The sequence below is a fragment of the Drosophila hydei genome, unplaced genomic scaffold (genome assembly GCF_003285905.1).
Source record: "Drosophila hydei strain 15085-1641.00,03,60 unplaced genomic scaffold, DhydRS2 tig00000211-arrow-pilon, whole genome shotgun sequence".
NCBI lineage: Eukaryota > Metazoa > Arthropoda > Insecta > Diptera > Drosophilidae > Drosophila > Drosophila hydei.
This window is the reverse complement of record NW_022045685.1, coordinates 2,002,254-2,016,601: the sequence shown is the minus strand read 5'-3', so window position 1 is coordinate 2,016,601 and position 14,348 is coordinate 2,002,254. Positions and strand designations below refer to the sequence as shown.

Genomic DNA, 14,348 nt, shown 5'->3' with positions numbered 1-14,348 from the left:
AGTAAGTTATACACGTAAAGCAACAAAGTAAAAGCTGTAAAACAATAAGTTAACACCAAATAGCACTCAGAGCTGCATTCACCCAATACACCCGGGATTAGCATCGAATCGAATCCAGCTGCTCCCTGTCGATTGGCCATTTTTACTAAGTATTTGTCAAAGCACTTTCGAATATCGTTTCCAGTTTTTTGTTCTGTTCGAAAGAACTTATAATATCATATATAGTATATACACATACATATATACGACATACACACACACACTCACATATATATATATATATATATATACATATATATATATATATATATATATATATATATATATATATATATATATATATATATTTAACGAATGAAAATTATACAAGCATTATATAACTGTGTAAATGGCAACAGCGCATTTTTTCCTAATTGTAAAAATTTGATATTAAAAATTTATATGCAAAATCGCAAAAAGGGCGACATTCAACTAGTATATATAAATATACATGCATAAACATTTGTCAGCGCAGATATGGCAAGAAATAGGCGAATATATCAACACTCAAAATGAAAGGAAATATATATATATATAAAGGAAAAATTATTCATTAAAAGCAATCTTGGACTTTTACTCTCGGGAATGGGAATGGAAGTGGGGAATAATAGTTATAAAGGCTCCACTCTTGGTTTGTAAACTCATTTCGATTGAGTTAATTGCTCATTAATTAGTTTTAAATTGCCTAATATAGTATTTTATTGATATCCATCATTAGTCATAGTGATGATTAGCATCATATACAAACTATTTATACACATATTTGCTTGGGCTTACGATAATTTACAAAACTTAGCTTTGCCTGTGGCCGGCTCCATAAACAGATAAATACAGCAAATAAGACTAATTTTGCCATAACTGCAAGATAATTCCATTCATGATGTTAAGCAAGCCAATTAGATGTGATATGAACAAATGTCATAAACAGTAGTCAGTGGGGACTGCGTGTTTTATCGCCGTTTTATGGAGTTGCTTCTCGCCTCTCTTTGGGAGTGTGTGTGCTTAACGTGTTCGCATGTGTATGTTTGGAAATAAAATGTAATTTAAACCCACAACGCAAGGTAAATTCAAGCAAGCAGCGGGGCAGCGGGGCAGCATGTCAAAATAATCTGCCCCCAATTTAGTGGTTATTATTATCTAGGCTGTTGTTGCTGCTGCTGCTGTTATACAATTACTATATTAAATATTGAAATGTCTTTTGGCCTTTGAAATGAGCAGCACAGTTGGTGCCGCAGTTGCTCCGCTGCTCACAATGTCTATGACGTGTTGAAAGCAACGAATACAACGTCACACGAGAAAGATAAAGCGTGCCGCTTTCGAGCCAATTACATATTGACAACTAACAACTAGTGCAACTACCGTACGTACATATATTACAAAACCCAAAAATATAGTATAAACACTAGAAATAAGGTGCCCACGGCGGCCGCCTGCACGTACATCGATTTGCGATTTAATAATTTGGCATCCTTCTTATACTTTTGCGACATCATTGACAGGTTTTGCGTTTTAGTGTCCAGCTCTGCAAGGAATAAGCGATAGACATATCATTCATTTACAGTTGATGCCGCCCTTTCTGTTAAACGTGTTTGTAGTCACGTACCCGCCAAAACTGTGCCACGTTGCAGTACATCATCAATGTTTTGGACCATGATGCGCTGTACGTCCTGTAGCTGTGTGTTAATGTTGCTTATGTTTCGTCTTCGGTCTGTCAATTGCTTTTTCGCCTTTTGTATGTACACATCGAACTCGATGAAGGCGTATGGGCGTGTCACCGAATTGACACGCCGGCCATAGTTGGTGTGAAACTCCTGCGCCAGATCCTCCAGATAGTTGAATGCCAAGCGTTTCGAATACATTTTATCAACCATCACCAAGTAGCAAACATCGTTCTCGATAAGATAGCTAAACGAAGTCAAGTCAAGTCAAGGCGATTAAACGATGATTCAATATTGGCAAATATTTTAACATTCTCTACTCACTGAAATAAATATGGTCCTGTTTCGATGCTGCTCCGCGCTGGCGAGTGTGTTCCCAGCTTGCGAAATAACATTTTGGCTTGATTTTGATAATCCAAGATGCTGCGACCGCTCTATTGCACAAAAAGTGAAAGTGTTAGTTTTACATAGCTGTACGCACACATCGGTATTGTGTGTATGTGCGCGTGTCTGTGACGCACCTGCTCATCGTCCTGCATGGTGCCAACCAGTGGCAGACCATCTATGACCCGGGCAATCATCGTCAGTAGCGCCATCTTTTTGCCTGTGTCCTCCCTGGCTTAGGCAATATGAATTGGAAATTTTAATGTGTGTGTGTTTAATGCGTGTTTGCAGTCGAATGTGGCCACGGCTACAGTTTAATGCGGCTGGCTTTCCACTTCGTTTATTGTTGCCGTGGCCGCTACTCCCCACTATTGGCGGCTGTGTCCGTTGGTATAGTTGTTATTTTGTAGTTGCCAACTTTCATTCGGAGTCTGAAATATAAAATAGTAACAATTGTGTGATTATTGAAATATGAAGACCAGAAGACCGTACACCAATTTTGAATATTTACCCAAATGATTGTAATGCTATTTTGTTGGCGAAATCACGATTTCGCACATTGCCTGATAAATTTATGGAACTATGTTGTGTGAGGGTAAATGGGTTCGTGTTTTTGTATTGCTTGAAACACGTCAGCGGCTAGCGCTGGACCTGTCAAACAGCGATGTATCAACAGTAATCGTTAAATCTATATATCGATGTGTGCGATAACATCGATAGTTGGACTCGCGCAATATAGCTGTGGCAATTGTTTATTTTAAATCTCAATAAAATACGACCTACTGCTATTTTCGTAAATTAATAACACATGTTAAAGGTAAGTTCAATTACTTGGAAAAATCATTAGCACAAAGACCTTTATAGCTTCAAAATTATCTTATTAAGCCAGGCTCTGTTTTTGAATAGTAGATATGACTCATAAAAATGGAAAATTGTGAAATATAATTTCAGATAAAATTTGTTCGTCAAACAATAAACGAAAAGCATTTCAATGTTTAAAACTGATAATAATTTATGATAATGATAGGTGTATGTTTAACTATACATAAACGACCAACTTTTGAAGGCATCACATGATGTTCCCTCTCGCTCTAGCGTACAGCGCACCGCGATTCCATGTATAGCCTGTCTCTGTCGCACAATGAGAATAAACTGTTGCGAATAAATTGTATAACTTGAATTTGGGGCGGTTAACTTTATTAAATAAGTATATATTTTCATGCATAATTATAATATGTATGTAATAGGCTGTTGTGGTCTGCTTTTATTTAAAATCAGGCGGAATGCAGGCCGTGGCTCGGCCACCTCTTAAATAAGCTTTAATTTCTTGTGCTGGCTCCTGTTGCTTTTACTGCTGATTAACTAGGCGGCCTGCACGGATTGCTTCTGTGAGGAGCTAATCTTATCGCCCAGGCTAAGTGCCATGCCCTGTGGAAAATGATCAATAAATAAGTAAGTAGCGCAGAAGATGCTAAGGAAGCTACACCCACCTGGCTCTTGGCGCGAATACGTATATGACCAGTTACTTTCGAGTCGGGATCATCGACAGGCTTCTCAATGCTCAGATTGGCAAGGGCATTCTCTCCAAAGATAGACCTGCAAACAGAAGTCGTTAAGCCAAAGGCAAACGAGTAAAAGACATTGCGTTCGTACTTGGCATACATGTTGGCGGCCATGAAACCGCATTGGCCGGAGAGTGCCTTCTCGGGCGTGAGGCACTTCATGTTGGTGCTCTTCAACAGGTGCTTGAGGTACTCGTGCAGATCAGTGAAGCTGGTGTTGACGGTTACCTTGTTCTCCCACTCAAAGTCCTGCCACATCTGACGGAACTCGGTATCCGTGCAGCTGGCCGGTATGATGTAATCCATGATATCAATGTGTATGGTATTGAGTACCACGACGTTTGTGTTCAGCGCCGTGTCGTATACTGCGCATTGTGGAACCAGTAATCAGCAATCAAGATAATCAATGAATCATCGCATCACTTACCTATGTTGCCAAAGATGATGCCGTTCTCTGTGGAGGAGACCTTCACGTTGGCCTTGATGTTGCAGAAATCGTGCGGCGCCAGCACCACCGGATGCGGACGTTCCACTAGCTTAAGATCGCCCAATGTAGCCAGCTCCAATGTGCAATTTTGCAGTGTATCATCTAAAGGATTGGCAGATTATAGAACCACGATTTATAAAGATTGCAACTGATCTCCATCTACTCACTTGTCTGGTTCACAATCAAGACGTCCAAGACAATGTCGTATTGGTTGACATTGACGTAGGCCTCGGCATAGACCGGATCGGAGAAGCCTGTTAGCTGGGTGACCTTGTTAAGCTTGTTGTTGGGCGAGGACATGTCGTTGACCTGGGCTGTCTTAGTGCCAGCCAATGCCTGATTCAAGCTGGACTCAAATACGTTCTCACCCAGCTGATTGTCGCGTCCGTTTGAAAGCTGGGCAAACAGCACCGGCGAATCCGGCTGAACTTTGGCCGTGGCACGCTGTTTCTCCTTCAGCATGCGCTGATCCTCCTCCGATTGGGCATCCAGCATCTTGCTGAGTGCGTCGCGGCAATCGTGCATAAAGACGCCCACAGCTTCCGGTGTACGCTCGCTCAGCGTGCGCAGACAGATCATGATGCGATCCGAATCATCATAAGTAATCGGCTTGGTGGGAAAACCAGACTTGCCCAAATGCAATATGGAGCTCATAATGAGCATAACCTGCGTGGTGAGACGGTTCACCATGCGGGCATCCGTCACCAGCTCCACATAACGCAACGCCAACTTGGTCAACGTGGCAGAGAGGGCGGCACCAAAGAAGAAATCGCCATCCATTAAATATTGGCGTAGCGGTGGTCGCTTCTCCTTCTTGGTTACGCTGAAGACAAATGGAACGGTAATAGAGCTGTTGGATATTTAATAATGCCTTCGTTTGGTTACTTACGGGGCCAGGCTGTAGGCGCTCTGTGTGGCATAGGTGCCGTCGGATGTGACCTTGTTGCTGCTATTCGTTGTGGGTTCGTGACCACCGGATGTGCCCTGTTGTTGTTGCTGTTGCTGTAGCTGCTCCTCGGTCTGATCGCCGGTGAGACGACGTTGCTCGGCATCGACCATGGGTATTTCGCCGAGAGTCTGCTGTATGGCGGCAATAACCTCGGGAATTTGTTCACCCTCCACATACTCTCCCAAAATCCAGACGGCGGCACGGTGGATTTTTGATGATTTGATTTGTGGGAAAGCTTCAATCAGATGCTTGATAATAAGTCCGCGCAACGCCGGGAACTTCTGTATTGCTTCGCGTATAAAGATCAGCACATCTACAGCGGCCAGCTCGTTCGTGTCGGAGAGGAACTCCACCAGAACCGGTATCACACTGCTGGCTACGTCCGGGAACTTGATGGAGCAAGTGTGCAAGGTGCGAACCAGCAGCTGGCGATACTTGCCCGTATCCTCGTGCTCAACGTTGTGCGTCTTGGCCACCTCCTTTTGCAGCACTTGAATCATTTCGTTGATATTACGCGAATAGACCAAGTCCATGGCTAGGGCCAGAGTCTTGCGGCGCACCTCAATATCCGGGGCGGCGAGCACGCGCAGTACGTCCATGACCAAATCCTGCATGACCTTCTCCATGTTCTCGTTCTCCTTCATGGCAATCAGACGGTCCAGCACAATGAGCTTCACATTATTATCGCTCTCCTTGACGATCAATTCGATGTAGCAGCCGGCGGCAGCCTTAATGGCAGTGGGTGCTAGCGAGAGTGTGATCAGTGTGCCAGCTGATTCGTAGCGCACCGCATTCGATGATGAGTTAAGCAGATTGTAGATACAGCGTATGAAGCGTGATCGCTCTGCGGGATTAGCGTGGCACACTTTGTAAATGAGCTCCACAATGACCAGCTGTAGAATGTCACCAAAGCTCTGCACCTGATCAATGCAGGAGGCCAAGAAGTTGAGGGCGCGCTCCTGATCGGCATGCAGCAGCATAAGGAAGGCGTTGCGCTTGCAAGACATGTCTTGCTGTGTATCTAGGAAGCTGGCAATCAGCTCCGGACCGTCTGGCACCAGCCAGTCAAAGTTTTTGTATATGGTGAAAATAGCCAGTACTGCGTTGCGGCGCACATACGAGTGGCGATGATCCAGACAGGCGCGTATGGCCGGCATTAAAGGCTCTAGCAGCTCCGGCTCCTTCAGCTTGCACAAAAAACGCAACGTGGAGCCACGTAAAAACTCATTTGGATGTTGCAAGTCCTAAAGGGGAGGATGAAAGCCGCAACGGTCAGTTGAAAGTAAAGGCTAGGGCAGTGTTGAACTTACCTTGCGATAGGCATCGCAAACGAGAATCATCTCCTGCAGCAACTTGCCATCGGCGGAGGTCTTGGGCACGATCTCCCAGAAAATGAGCAACAGCTTCTTAATCATATGATTCTGCACGGGCAGCACGAAACGTATAATTGTCATGATGAGGCCTGGATAGCGTTCGCCATTTAGCATCAGCTTGATCACCTTCTTCAGCGTCTCAATTTTTACATTCGTGTCGCCTTTTTCGAGCTCTTGCTTCAGCTGCATCTCGTTCGGCACCTCGAGGTCCGGCGAGTTGATGATCGTGTAACACGGTACTTGGGTCATCTTTGCACCAAACTAAGCAGCAACGCTGTCCACGATTTATATATTGATTTTGATATTTAATTGTATAATTTATTGTCGATTTATTTCACTGTTTGCCTCCCAATATCCAATTCACTTGACGTGTCATTTGTTTCGAGGCAAAAATTCAGTGTGACCCGCTCTTTAGGTTTTGACACTAGACATGTGTGACCACATTGCAGTTAAACAATCGATAGCATCTGCCAATCTAGTCGCACAGAAACTCCGACAGGTGGCGCTATCACATTTGGCGTTGCCAGCTTGCGGTAGTTACAATCAGTACTGCCATTTGGCGGGCAATTCAAATTTTCAAATTTTCAATGATTTTTTTTGTCGCTCAGCTCTAAATAGAATGAAATTTCTGGAACAAATTTATGGCTGATTAGCAAGTTGCCAGTGTAAGCTTTCCATTTCGTTTTATTATACATAACAACAGTAATAAAGGGCAATAATTGGCTGCGCTGCTCACCTGCCCCCAAATGCTGAGCTCAGATTAAATTTGAATTTAAAATTCCCCGTACGTCAATTGGAAAGTCCCGTTGTGCTGCTGCGATGCGTCGAGTTTTTCAATTGACCTTCCAAGACAAGCACAAAGTGTATGTCCCCGACGATATACAAATCAACATATGTCAATATATGGCATTAGTTATCTAATCTGCATGCGCCTAGGTACATATGTATATGCAAAGCTAGAGGAGGAGGACTATTATGGATAATTGAAGGCAAGCGGACTTAACTATATATATAGCGTCAACATTTAATTGATTCAACTCGGTGCCCCGTCCAGCAAGTGCACCATTAGCAAGCGGTAATAAAAATAAATGAAATACATAATTAAATTCTCCCGCTGCGATACGTTTAAGAATTACTTTTGTGATCTTGTTTACCAGAATTTTCCAGCGAATTTCATCAAGCTTCATTTATAAGTCTACCGCCCACCACAGCACACAGACAATTTGTTCTGCTATACCTCCCTGGCCTCGCTGGCCGCCCACGCCCACGCCCCTGCATTCTAAATAAATCGCACAAATTTATATTCGGAAAGGGGCTTCGATGGGATCGTCGGCTGTGAGCACTACAGAACAGGTTCAGCTGACATGCAAATAAATCAATTGTTTGCCTAAGAAAATCACAAAAAAAAAAATAAATCAAAAAAAAAGCTCGTATGAACTGACAGTCGGCATAGTCGCCGGCCGGCTATGTGCCTGGCTTGACTGTAGGTCGGTTCGTCAATTAGTACTCAACTAGTAGGTGGTGGGCGCTACGTAGAGGGGGTGGGTCACGGCGGGCCCTCTCGCTGAGTGGGACCTTAAGTGACATCGTTGCATTAATCCAATAAATACTCAGAAATGATTACACTGTAAGTGCCTTGTGGTCTATGCCGATGCTGCTCAGCGATAACCTGTTTAAAAATATACATAATATATAAAGAATAGTCTATCTATGTATGTGTGCAGATGCACTTGGAGAAACCAAGTCGCAATCGCACTGAGATAGAAACTGTCAGCTGAAGAACTATTTCTGATTAGAGATACATGCAAAGATAAAGATATATATTTTCAGCAGTTTAATAGAATATTTAAAGCTTGTAAAGTTGGCAAGGAAATATTTTGTAGTTACTTGAGTTTGCTTTCACTTGGCTGCACTAGGATTTCTCTCAGTGCAGCTGGGCACACACAGAGTGTACGGAAAGATATGAACGTGCTTAGCCTTAAGCAGCTGGCTGATTCAGCCACTCGGTAGAGCCAGCGAACAACAACAGCAACTCAACCGATTTACATTATGCCAAATAGAATCTAAATTGAACTACTTGAATAGTTGAGCAATTGAATGCACAATACTCGATCTGCTTGTTGGAAGTGAATTATTAATTTGATTTCGTATTTATTTATTAGTATTTGTAGCATAAAACAGGCTTCTAAAGTCGGCTAACTTGCTAGTCAACTTTCCAGTTTTTGATAACTCGGAGCTAGAGACGAATATCGTAATTCGGCTGTGATCGGTTCTCTAACTCTCGCCAATTGGGATTAGGCGTGAAGAGGTACTTATCATAGAGCTAGCTAGCACGATCAGTGTCAATTGATCTATAAATTAACTCGACTGCCAGACTTATGCGTGGGCCCATCGACACGCCCCGTCGCTATTTTGTAGCGCAGATCAGAGTTTACCCGGGAAGAACCCGCGATCGGGCAACGAGCGCCCGAGACGTTGCTATATACGTATCGTTTAATGTTTTTTCTTTTTGCTTTTTTTTGTTTTTTTTTTTTTTGCAGTTGTCGCTTAATGGAAAGATCACCGGCAATCAAAACATTGGCGGGCGTTGCAGCGCAGGCAAAAAAAGCAACCACACAAAACAAAGCAAAACAAAACCAAATAAAACACAACAAAACAGTGCAAACAAACGCGAAAATAATAGCAAATAGAGCAAAAAGCAAGACGAGCTCATCGCAACAGCTACGGCGCCCCATTGTCAGCTGCTAGCCTATAAAAAGCACCGGCCGGCAAGCCGAGCTCCACAGTTGATCCAAGGCGACGATGGCATCAGCGACAAGCACACGGGTTCTGCCAGCAGTGACGCTGCTGTTGCTGCTGCTCCACGGCAGCTATGCTGCCGCCGAGGAGCCAATCTGTAAGCCAACTAGCAAGCCATAGAGAGTGTCGTGATCGTGACTAATCGTCCTCGGGCAGATCGCTTGTGCGTGCCCCAAATCTATTTCAGTGATTGCCAGAAGCTGCTCGCCGATCCCTCGGAGGCGGGCATTCGCATGGAGTGCGTAGCTGGGCGGGATCGTGTCGAGTGCCTCGAGCTCATCGAGCAGCGCAAGGCCGACGTGCTGGCCAGCGAGCCAGAGGACATGTACATGGCGTACCACCGCAAAAACGAGGACTATCGCGTCATTTCCGAGATACGCACCCAGGACGACAAGGACGGTGAGTATTCTATTGAAAGCGTATATTGTCAGTCTCTATTCGGAAGAGCCTGCTAAGTCGGCCAACATAAAAATTGCAGCAAAAGATTTAACAAAAATCATACAAAATTCTGCTTAAGCTTGAGTTCTTCTTGAAACTTGCGCAAAAAAGAATCCATTTTTTTTTTGATTTTGATTTTGAAGTTTCAAAAAAGTGATGCTAAAATGAAAGTGAATTTTAAGCTGATTATATTTGGAAGATCATGAAAAAAGGAAAATTATAAAAGGGAAAATGCATATAGAAGAATCCTTTTACTAGTTTTGCTCTTGAGTTTGTGAAACTTTTGATTTTCAAGCTGCACAAAATGATTCTGAAAGAAAATGGAAATATCTCAAAAATACCACAGCTCGAGGTCTAAATTATTCATATTTAAGAAATTTAAAAATTACATTCGAAGTAATTGTTTTTCTGCATAGAATATATCTGAAAGCTATGAGCTACGGCATCAATTTTGCTGGTTTCTGAATTTTTTTCTTTCTTACAAAATTATTTGTGCAAGCATTAAATTTTTTATTTAAATTCAATTTAATTCAAAATTCATAGTATTAAATTGAATTTAAATAAAATATTGAATACTCAAAATAGATTTGATAGATTCGTAGGCAGATCCACTAACTGAATTAAGAGACAAACTCTCAAACAAACTCTCCCTCAAGCTCCGATTAAGCCTCCTATATCGGAGTTGCTGCCTATCAACAAGCCCAGTTCTGCCGAGCTTAACTGTAGTTCTTGCTTTCAGCTGACTTCCGCTATGAGGGCATTATTCTGGTAAAGAAATCGTCTGCGATTCATTCGCTGAAGGAGCTGCGCGGCGCCAAGTCGTGCCACACCGGCTTTGGCCGCAACGTGGGCTACAGGATTCCCATTACCAAACTGAAGAACACGAATGTGCTCAAGGTGTCGGCCGATCCGCAAATCTCGGCCACAGAGCGCGAACTCAAGTCGCTGTCGGAGTTCTTTGTGCAGTCGTGCCTGGTGGGCAACTACTCGGCGCATCCGGACACGGATCGCCTGCTCAAGAAGAAGTACGCCAACTTGTGCGCCCTGTGCGAAAAGCCAGCTCAGTGCAACTATCCGGATAAGTACAGCGGCTACGATGGCGCCATTCGCTGCCTGGACAAGGGCCAGGGCGAGGTGGCCTTTAGCAAGGTGCAGTACATCAAGAAATATTTCGGCCTGACCGGCAGCCCGACAGCGCCGCCCGCCGAAGGCAAGCCCGAGGACTTTGAGTATCTGTGCGAGGATGGTACACGTCGTCCCGTCACCGGACCGGCGTGCTCCTGGGCCCAGCGCCCCTGGAGCGGCTACATATCCAACGAGCAGGCCGTGCACGGCACAGAGAAGCTCCATCAGCTGCAGTCGCGTCTGGAGCGCTTCTTCACCAACGGCCTGCACGCCGACAATCAGGCGGCAGCCGCGCATCTGCTCATCCAGCCGAATGCTGTCTACCACAGCAAGCAGGAGGCCATCGATCCCAAGGTCTATCTGGAGCGTGCCGGCTACAAGGATGTGATCGAGCGCGATGGCAGTGCTATTCGCAAGCTGCGCCTCTGCGCCCAGCGCGACGCCGAATTTTCCAAGTGCCAGGCGTTGCATCGCGCTGCCTACGCACGCGATGCTCGTCCAGAGCTGGAGTGCGTCCAGCTCGCGGACTGCATTGAGGCACTGGCCAACAACAAGGCCGACATGATGGTGGCTACCGCTGCCAGCTATGCCGAGGCACGGGAGCAGAAGCTGCTGCCGTTGGTCTTCGAGAAGCTGAAGCCCGATGAGCTGCTCGTGGCCGTTGCCCCGCCCAGCCTCAATCGCGACGAACTGCAAAAGGCGCCCATGTAAGAAAGACATACAGCTCGATTGAGATTCTTGAGTGGAGCTCATAAGTTCTCTTCTTTGGTTCTTTCCCCAGTCACTTCGATGCCACCAGCGAACGCGCTCGCTTGAGCGCCGCCTTGTTGAACAAGCGTCGCAGCTTGGATTGGTGCAAAATCGAGCCCAGCACTGAGCAGCAGCTGCTGATTGTGCCCGCCAAGCAGCTGGAGCAGCACAAGGACTGGCAGCTTGTCTGCCCCACCCTGGAGCGTCGTCCCGTCACCGACTTTACCAGCTGCAACGTGGAGGTGCAGCTGCCGCGTGCGGTCTTCGCCCGTGCCGACACCACGCCCGTCGAGCAGGAGACCATCAAGCACCTGTTCTCGCTCATCTCGGACCGCTTTGGCGCCCACGGCAAGTTCGTCGATGTCTTCGCTCTCTTTGGCGAGTACCAGAAGGGCGAGCAGAATGTCCTCTTCGACGTAAGTGTGCCCTGCCCAGCCATCCGAGCAGTTCATTCAATCTAGCGCTCTTTCTTACAGGACAATGCTGGGGAGCTGGTCACGAAGCTGGAGAGCGACTACCAGAACGAGGCCATCTACAATGACATTCGCTGCGATGCCAACAAGATTGCCAAGCAGTAATAAAAGGGGCGTGGCACACGCGAACACAGCCCATTATTAACTATAGCCATGCATACTATAGTGTTTTTTTTTTCCTAAATATATATACGATTATGAAGATAACATAAAAGGTCTTTGGCTTGTGGCTCCAGAGCAGACTGGGAAGAGGTGATTCCTCTGCTTGAGCTTGAGAACTCTTCGAATAGTCGCATGAAGATTGCAGTTTGAAGGTCTTGTATATGAGGGAATTTAAGGTAGTTCAATCTACTCCTTGTTTTGTGTCATTTGAGATGCTCTGAAGGAATGCAGAGTTGGAAGAGCCGATTTTTTCCGATGGATCCAGCTTGGAAACTCTTTAAATAGTCACACCATGTTTGCTGTTATTTGAAGAGCTTTTGCTGAATAAGTTAATCATAGACAATTCCCAGTTCTTTACAATGAAGATAGTCTTCTGGTAACATCACTCTGTTGACAAGTTGAAAAAAGTTCCAACTTCAAGGCCTGCAGAGTTGGAAGAACAGATTTTTTCAAAGGGATTCAGCTTGAAAACGCTTTATATAGTCTGACTATGAGTGCTGCTGAAGAAGAAGAAGAGCCTGCCACGATTGCTATACATGTGTGGTACATGCAGACAGATCAATCTTCGTCGATCGATCAGCTTGAATAAGAAATATGCTGAATCCTTGTCTTTTTCTTTTTCATTTTATAAAATACATTTTCTACATATTTTGGGCAAATGGAACCAACCAGCTAGTGTATATATATTATATATTATATAGACTTTATAATTGTATATGTAAAATCCGCCAAACACTGGTCTGTGTGATCATCACATGGAACAGGTTCTAGGCCAAAGGTTGAATAAGACCCTCATCGGCGGCGACTGGAATGGATGGCACCCATTTTGGGGAAGCAATAGTGCGAATCGTCGCGGAGAAGTCATATTTGAGGCGATTCAAAACTTACAATTCAGCATATTGGCGACTGGAGCCCCCACCCGTTACCCAATTAATGGACACAGGCCCTCGGCAATCGACTTCGCTGTCTACAAAGGCATCTGTGACCGGCAATTGACCATTGAAGAATCCTTGGACCTATCCTCTGACCACCTGCCACTAATAGTCACAATCCACGCGCAGCCACAGCCCTTGCCCATTAGGAAACAACTACTGCCAGCAGGATCAGATTTAGGAGTCTTTAGGCGCGAGCTCCATTACTCTTTGCACATAGAAATGGAACTTAACACTCCTGAAGACGTGGACTACGCAGCAAACAAACTGCAGGAAGAAATAGTCAAAGCTGCGCACCAAGCCGCCCCACCATCTTGCCAAACAAGACAACAGTCTCCGTACAACATCCCCCTCACCTTGGAGGCCCAACACCTACTAATACACAAAAGATGGGCCAGGAGACGCTGGTTAAGATTACGCACGCCTGATGCCAAATCCATGTACAACGAAGCCACGAGGCATCTTAAAGCTGCTCTCGCCCTGCTTCAAAAGAGGTGTATCAGCGATGCGCTGGTACGAGCTGAATCGCCCACTGACGCAGAGTTTCAATTATGGAAATTTACAAGAAAGCTCAAACGGCAGCCAATACGACGTCATCCCATTCGGAGCATTTCTGGTTCCTGGCACATTGGAGACGAAGCTCAAGCTGAGGCTTTTGCAAACCACCTTCAAGACCAATTCACGCCGGTGATTACCGCAGAGGCCTCAGAAATCGAAGCAACAGAAGACATCGTTCTCTCGCCCCTCCCAGCTGAAGACCAGATAACTGGATGTACAAAAGAAGAGGTTCTTGAACACATCAGAAGAGTGAAGGCAAAAAAATCCCCTGGATATGATCTAATAAACGGCAGAGTCCTTAGAGCACTGCCTGACTCCACCATAGACTACATAACTATGGTGTACAACGCCATGCTCCGCATCCGGCACTTTCCAGCCTGCTGGAAGCGCGCCGTGATTGTGATGATTCCTAAGCCTGGCAAACCCGTGGGAGAAATTGAGTCGTACAGACCAATTAGCCTGTTGCCAGTACTCTCCAAAATATTCGAAAGAATATTTCTGGAACGAGTACTGACACATCTGGGACGCCAGGAGGCCATTCCAAACCATCAGTTTGGCTTCAGGAGACAGCATGGAACACCGGAACAGGTTCACAGAGTTGTGCACCATATCCTTGGAGCCTTTGAAGAAAAGATGTACTGCTCTGCCGTCTTTTTAGA

The 14,348-nt window shown here is 45.2% G+C and overlaps 3 protein-coding genes across 3 annotated transcripts; 1 reads left to right on the top strand and 2 right to left on the bottom strand.

Annotated features, from left to right (window-relative positions):
* Window positions 1–627: 627 nt before the first annotated feature.
* LOC111601904 (vesicle-trafficking protein SEC22b-B) lies at window positions 628–2,758 on the bottom strand. Its single transcript, XM_023318750.2, has 5 exons — window positions 2,593–2,758; window positions 2,219–2,512; window positions 2,022–2,131; window positions 1,643–1,944; window positions 628–1,561 (listed from the first exon to the last, which is right to left on the bottom strand). Exons 2-5 carry the CDS (start codon window positions 2,291–2,293, stop codon window positions 1,413–1,415), a joined length of 636 nt encoding a protein of 211 aa, XP_023174518.1. The 5' UTR covers window positions 2,294–2,512; window positions 2,593–2,758; the 3' UTR covers window positions 628–1,412.
* Window positions 2,759–3,308: 550 nt separating this feature from the next.
* On the bottom strand, window positions 3,309–7,051 carry LOC111601901 (coatomer subunit beta). Its single transcript, XM_023318743.2, has 7 exons — window positions 6,390–7,051; window positions 5,020–6,323; window positions 4,298–4,953; window positions 4,071–4,232; window positions 3,735–4,008; window positions 3,572–3,677; window positions 3,309–3,509 (listed from the first exon to the last, which is right to left on the bottom strand). Exons 1-7 carry the CDS (start codon window positions 6,699–6,701, stop codon window positions 3,444–3,446), a joined length of 2,880 nt encoding a protein of 959 aa, XP_023174511.1. The 5' UTR covers window positions 6,702–7,051; the 3' UTR covers window positions 3,309–3,443.
* Window positions 7,052–9,234: 2,183 nt separating this feature from the next.
* Window positions 9,235–12,231, top strand: LOC111601903 (transferrin). Its single transcript, XM_023318749.2, has 5 exons — window positions 9,235–9,348; window positions 9,408–9,650; window positions 10,429–11,521; window positions 11,596–11,980; window positions 12,041–12,231. The coding sequence occupies exons 1-5, from the start codon at window positions 9,255–9,257 to the stop codon at window positions 12,140–12,142; spliced, it is 1,917 nt and encodes a 638-aa protein (XP_023174517.2). The 5' UTR covers window positions 9,235–9,254; the 3' UTR covers window positions 12,143–12,231.
* Window positions 12,232–14,348: the final 2,117 nt, after the last annotated feature.

What these genes read in the sequence shown, in the direction of transcription:
- LOC111601904 (XM_023318750.2), bottom strand. Translation starts at nt 2,293, where the DNA reads ATGGCGCTACTGACGATGATTGCCCGGGTCATAGATGGTCTGCCACTG. An exon ending in ACAGGACCATATTTATTTCA is followed by an intron (nt 1,945 to 2,021) that starts GTGAGTAGAGAA and finishes GACTTCGTTTAG; the next exon opens with CTATCTTATCGAGAACGATG. An exon ending in ACGTGGCACAGTTTTGGCGG is followed by an intron (nt 1,562 to 1,642) that starts GTACGTGACTAC and finishes TATTCCTTGCAG; the next exon opens with AGCTGGACACTAAAACGCAA.
- LOC111601901 (XM_023318743.2), bottom strand. Translation starts at nt 6,701, where the DNA reads ATGACCCAAGTACCGTGTTACACGATCATCAACTCGCCGGACCTCGAG. An exon ending in GCCGCCAACATGTATGCCAA is followed by an intron (nt 3,678 to 3,734) that starts GTACGAACGCAA and finishes TTCTGTTTGCAG; the next exon opens with GTCTATCTTTGGAGAGAATG. An exon ending in GTATTCGCGCCAAGAGCCAG is followed by an intron (nt 3,510 to 3,571) that starts GTGGGTGTAGCT and finishes CATTTTCCACAG; the next exon opens with GGCATGGCACTTAGCCTGGG.
- LOC111601903 (XM_023318749.2), top strand. Translation starts at nt 9,255, where the DNA reads ATGGCATCAGCGACAAGCACACGGGTTCTGCCAGCAGTGACGCTGCTG. An exon ending in CACCCAGGACGACAAGGACG is followed by an intron (nt 9,651 to 10,428) that starts GTGAGTATTCTA and finishes TCTTGCTTTCAG; the next exon opens with CTGACTTCCGCTATGAGGGC. An exon ending in GAACTGCAAAAGGCGCCCAT is followed by an intron (nt 11,522 to 11,595) that starts GTAAGAAAGACA and finishes TTCTTTCCCCAG; the next exon opens with TCACTTCGATGCCACCAGCG.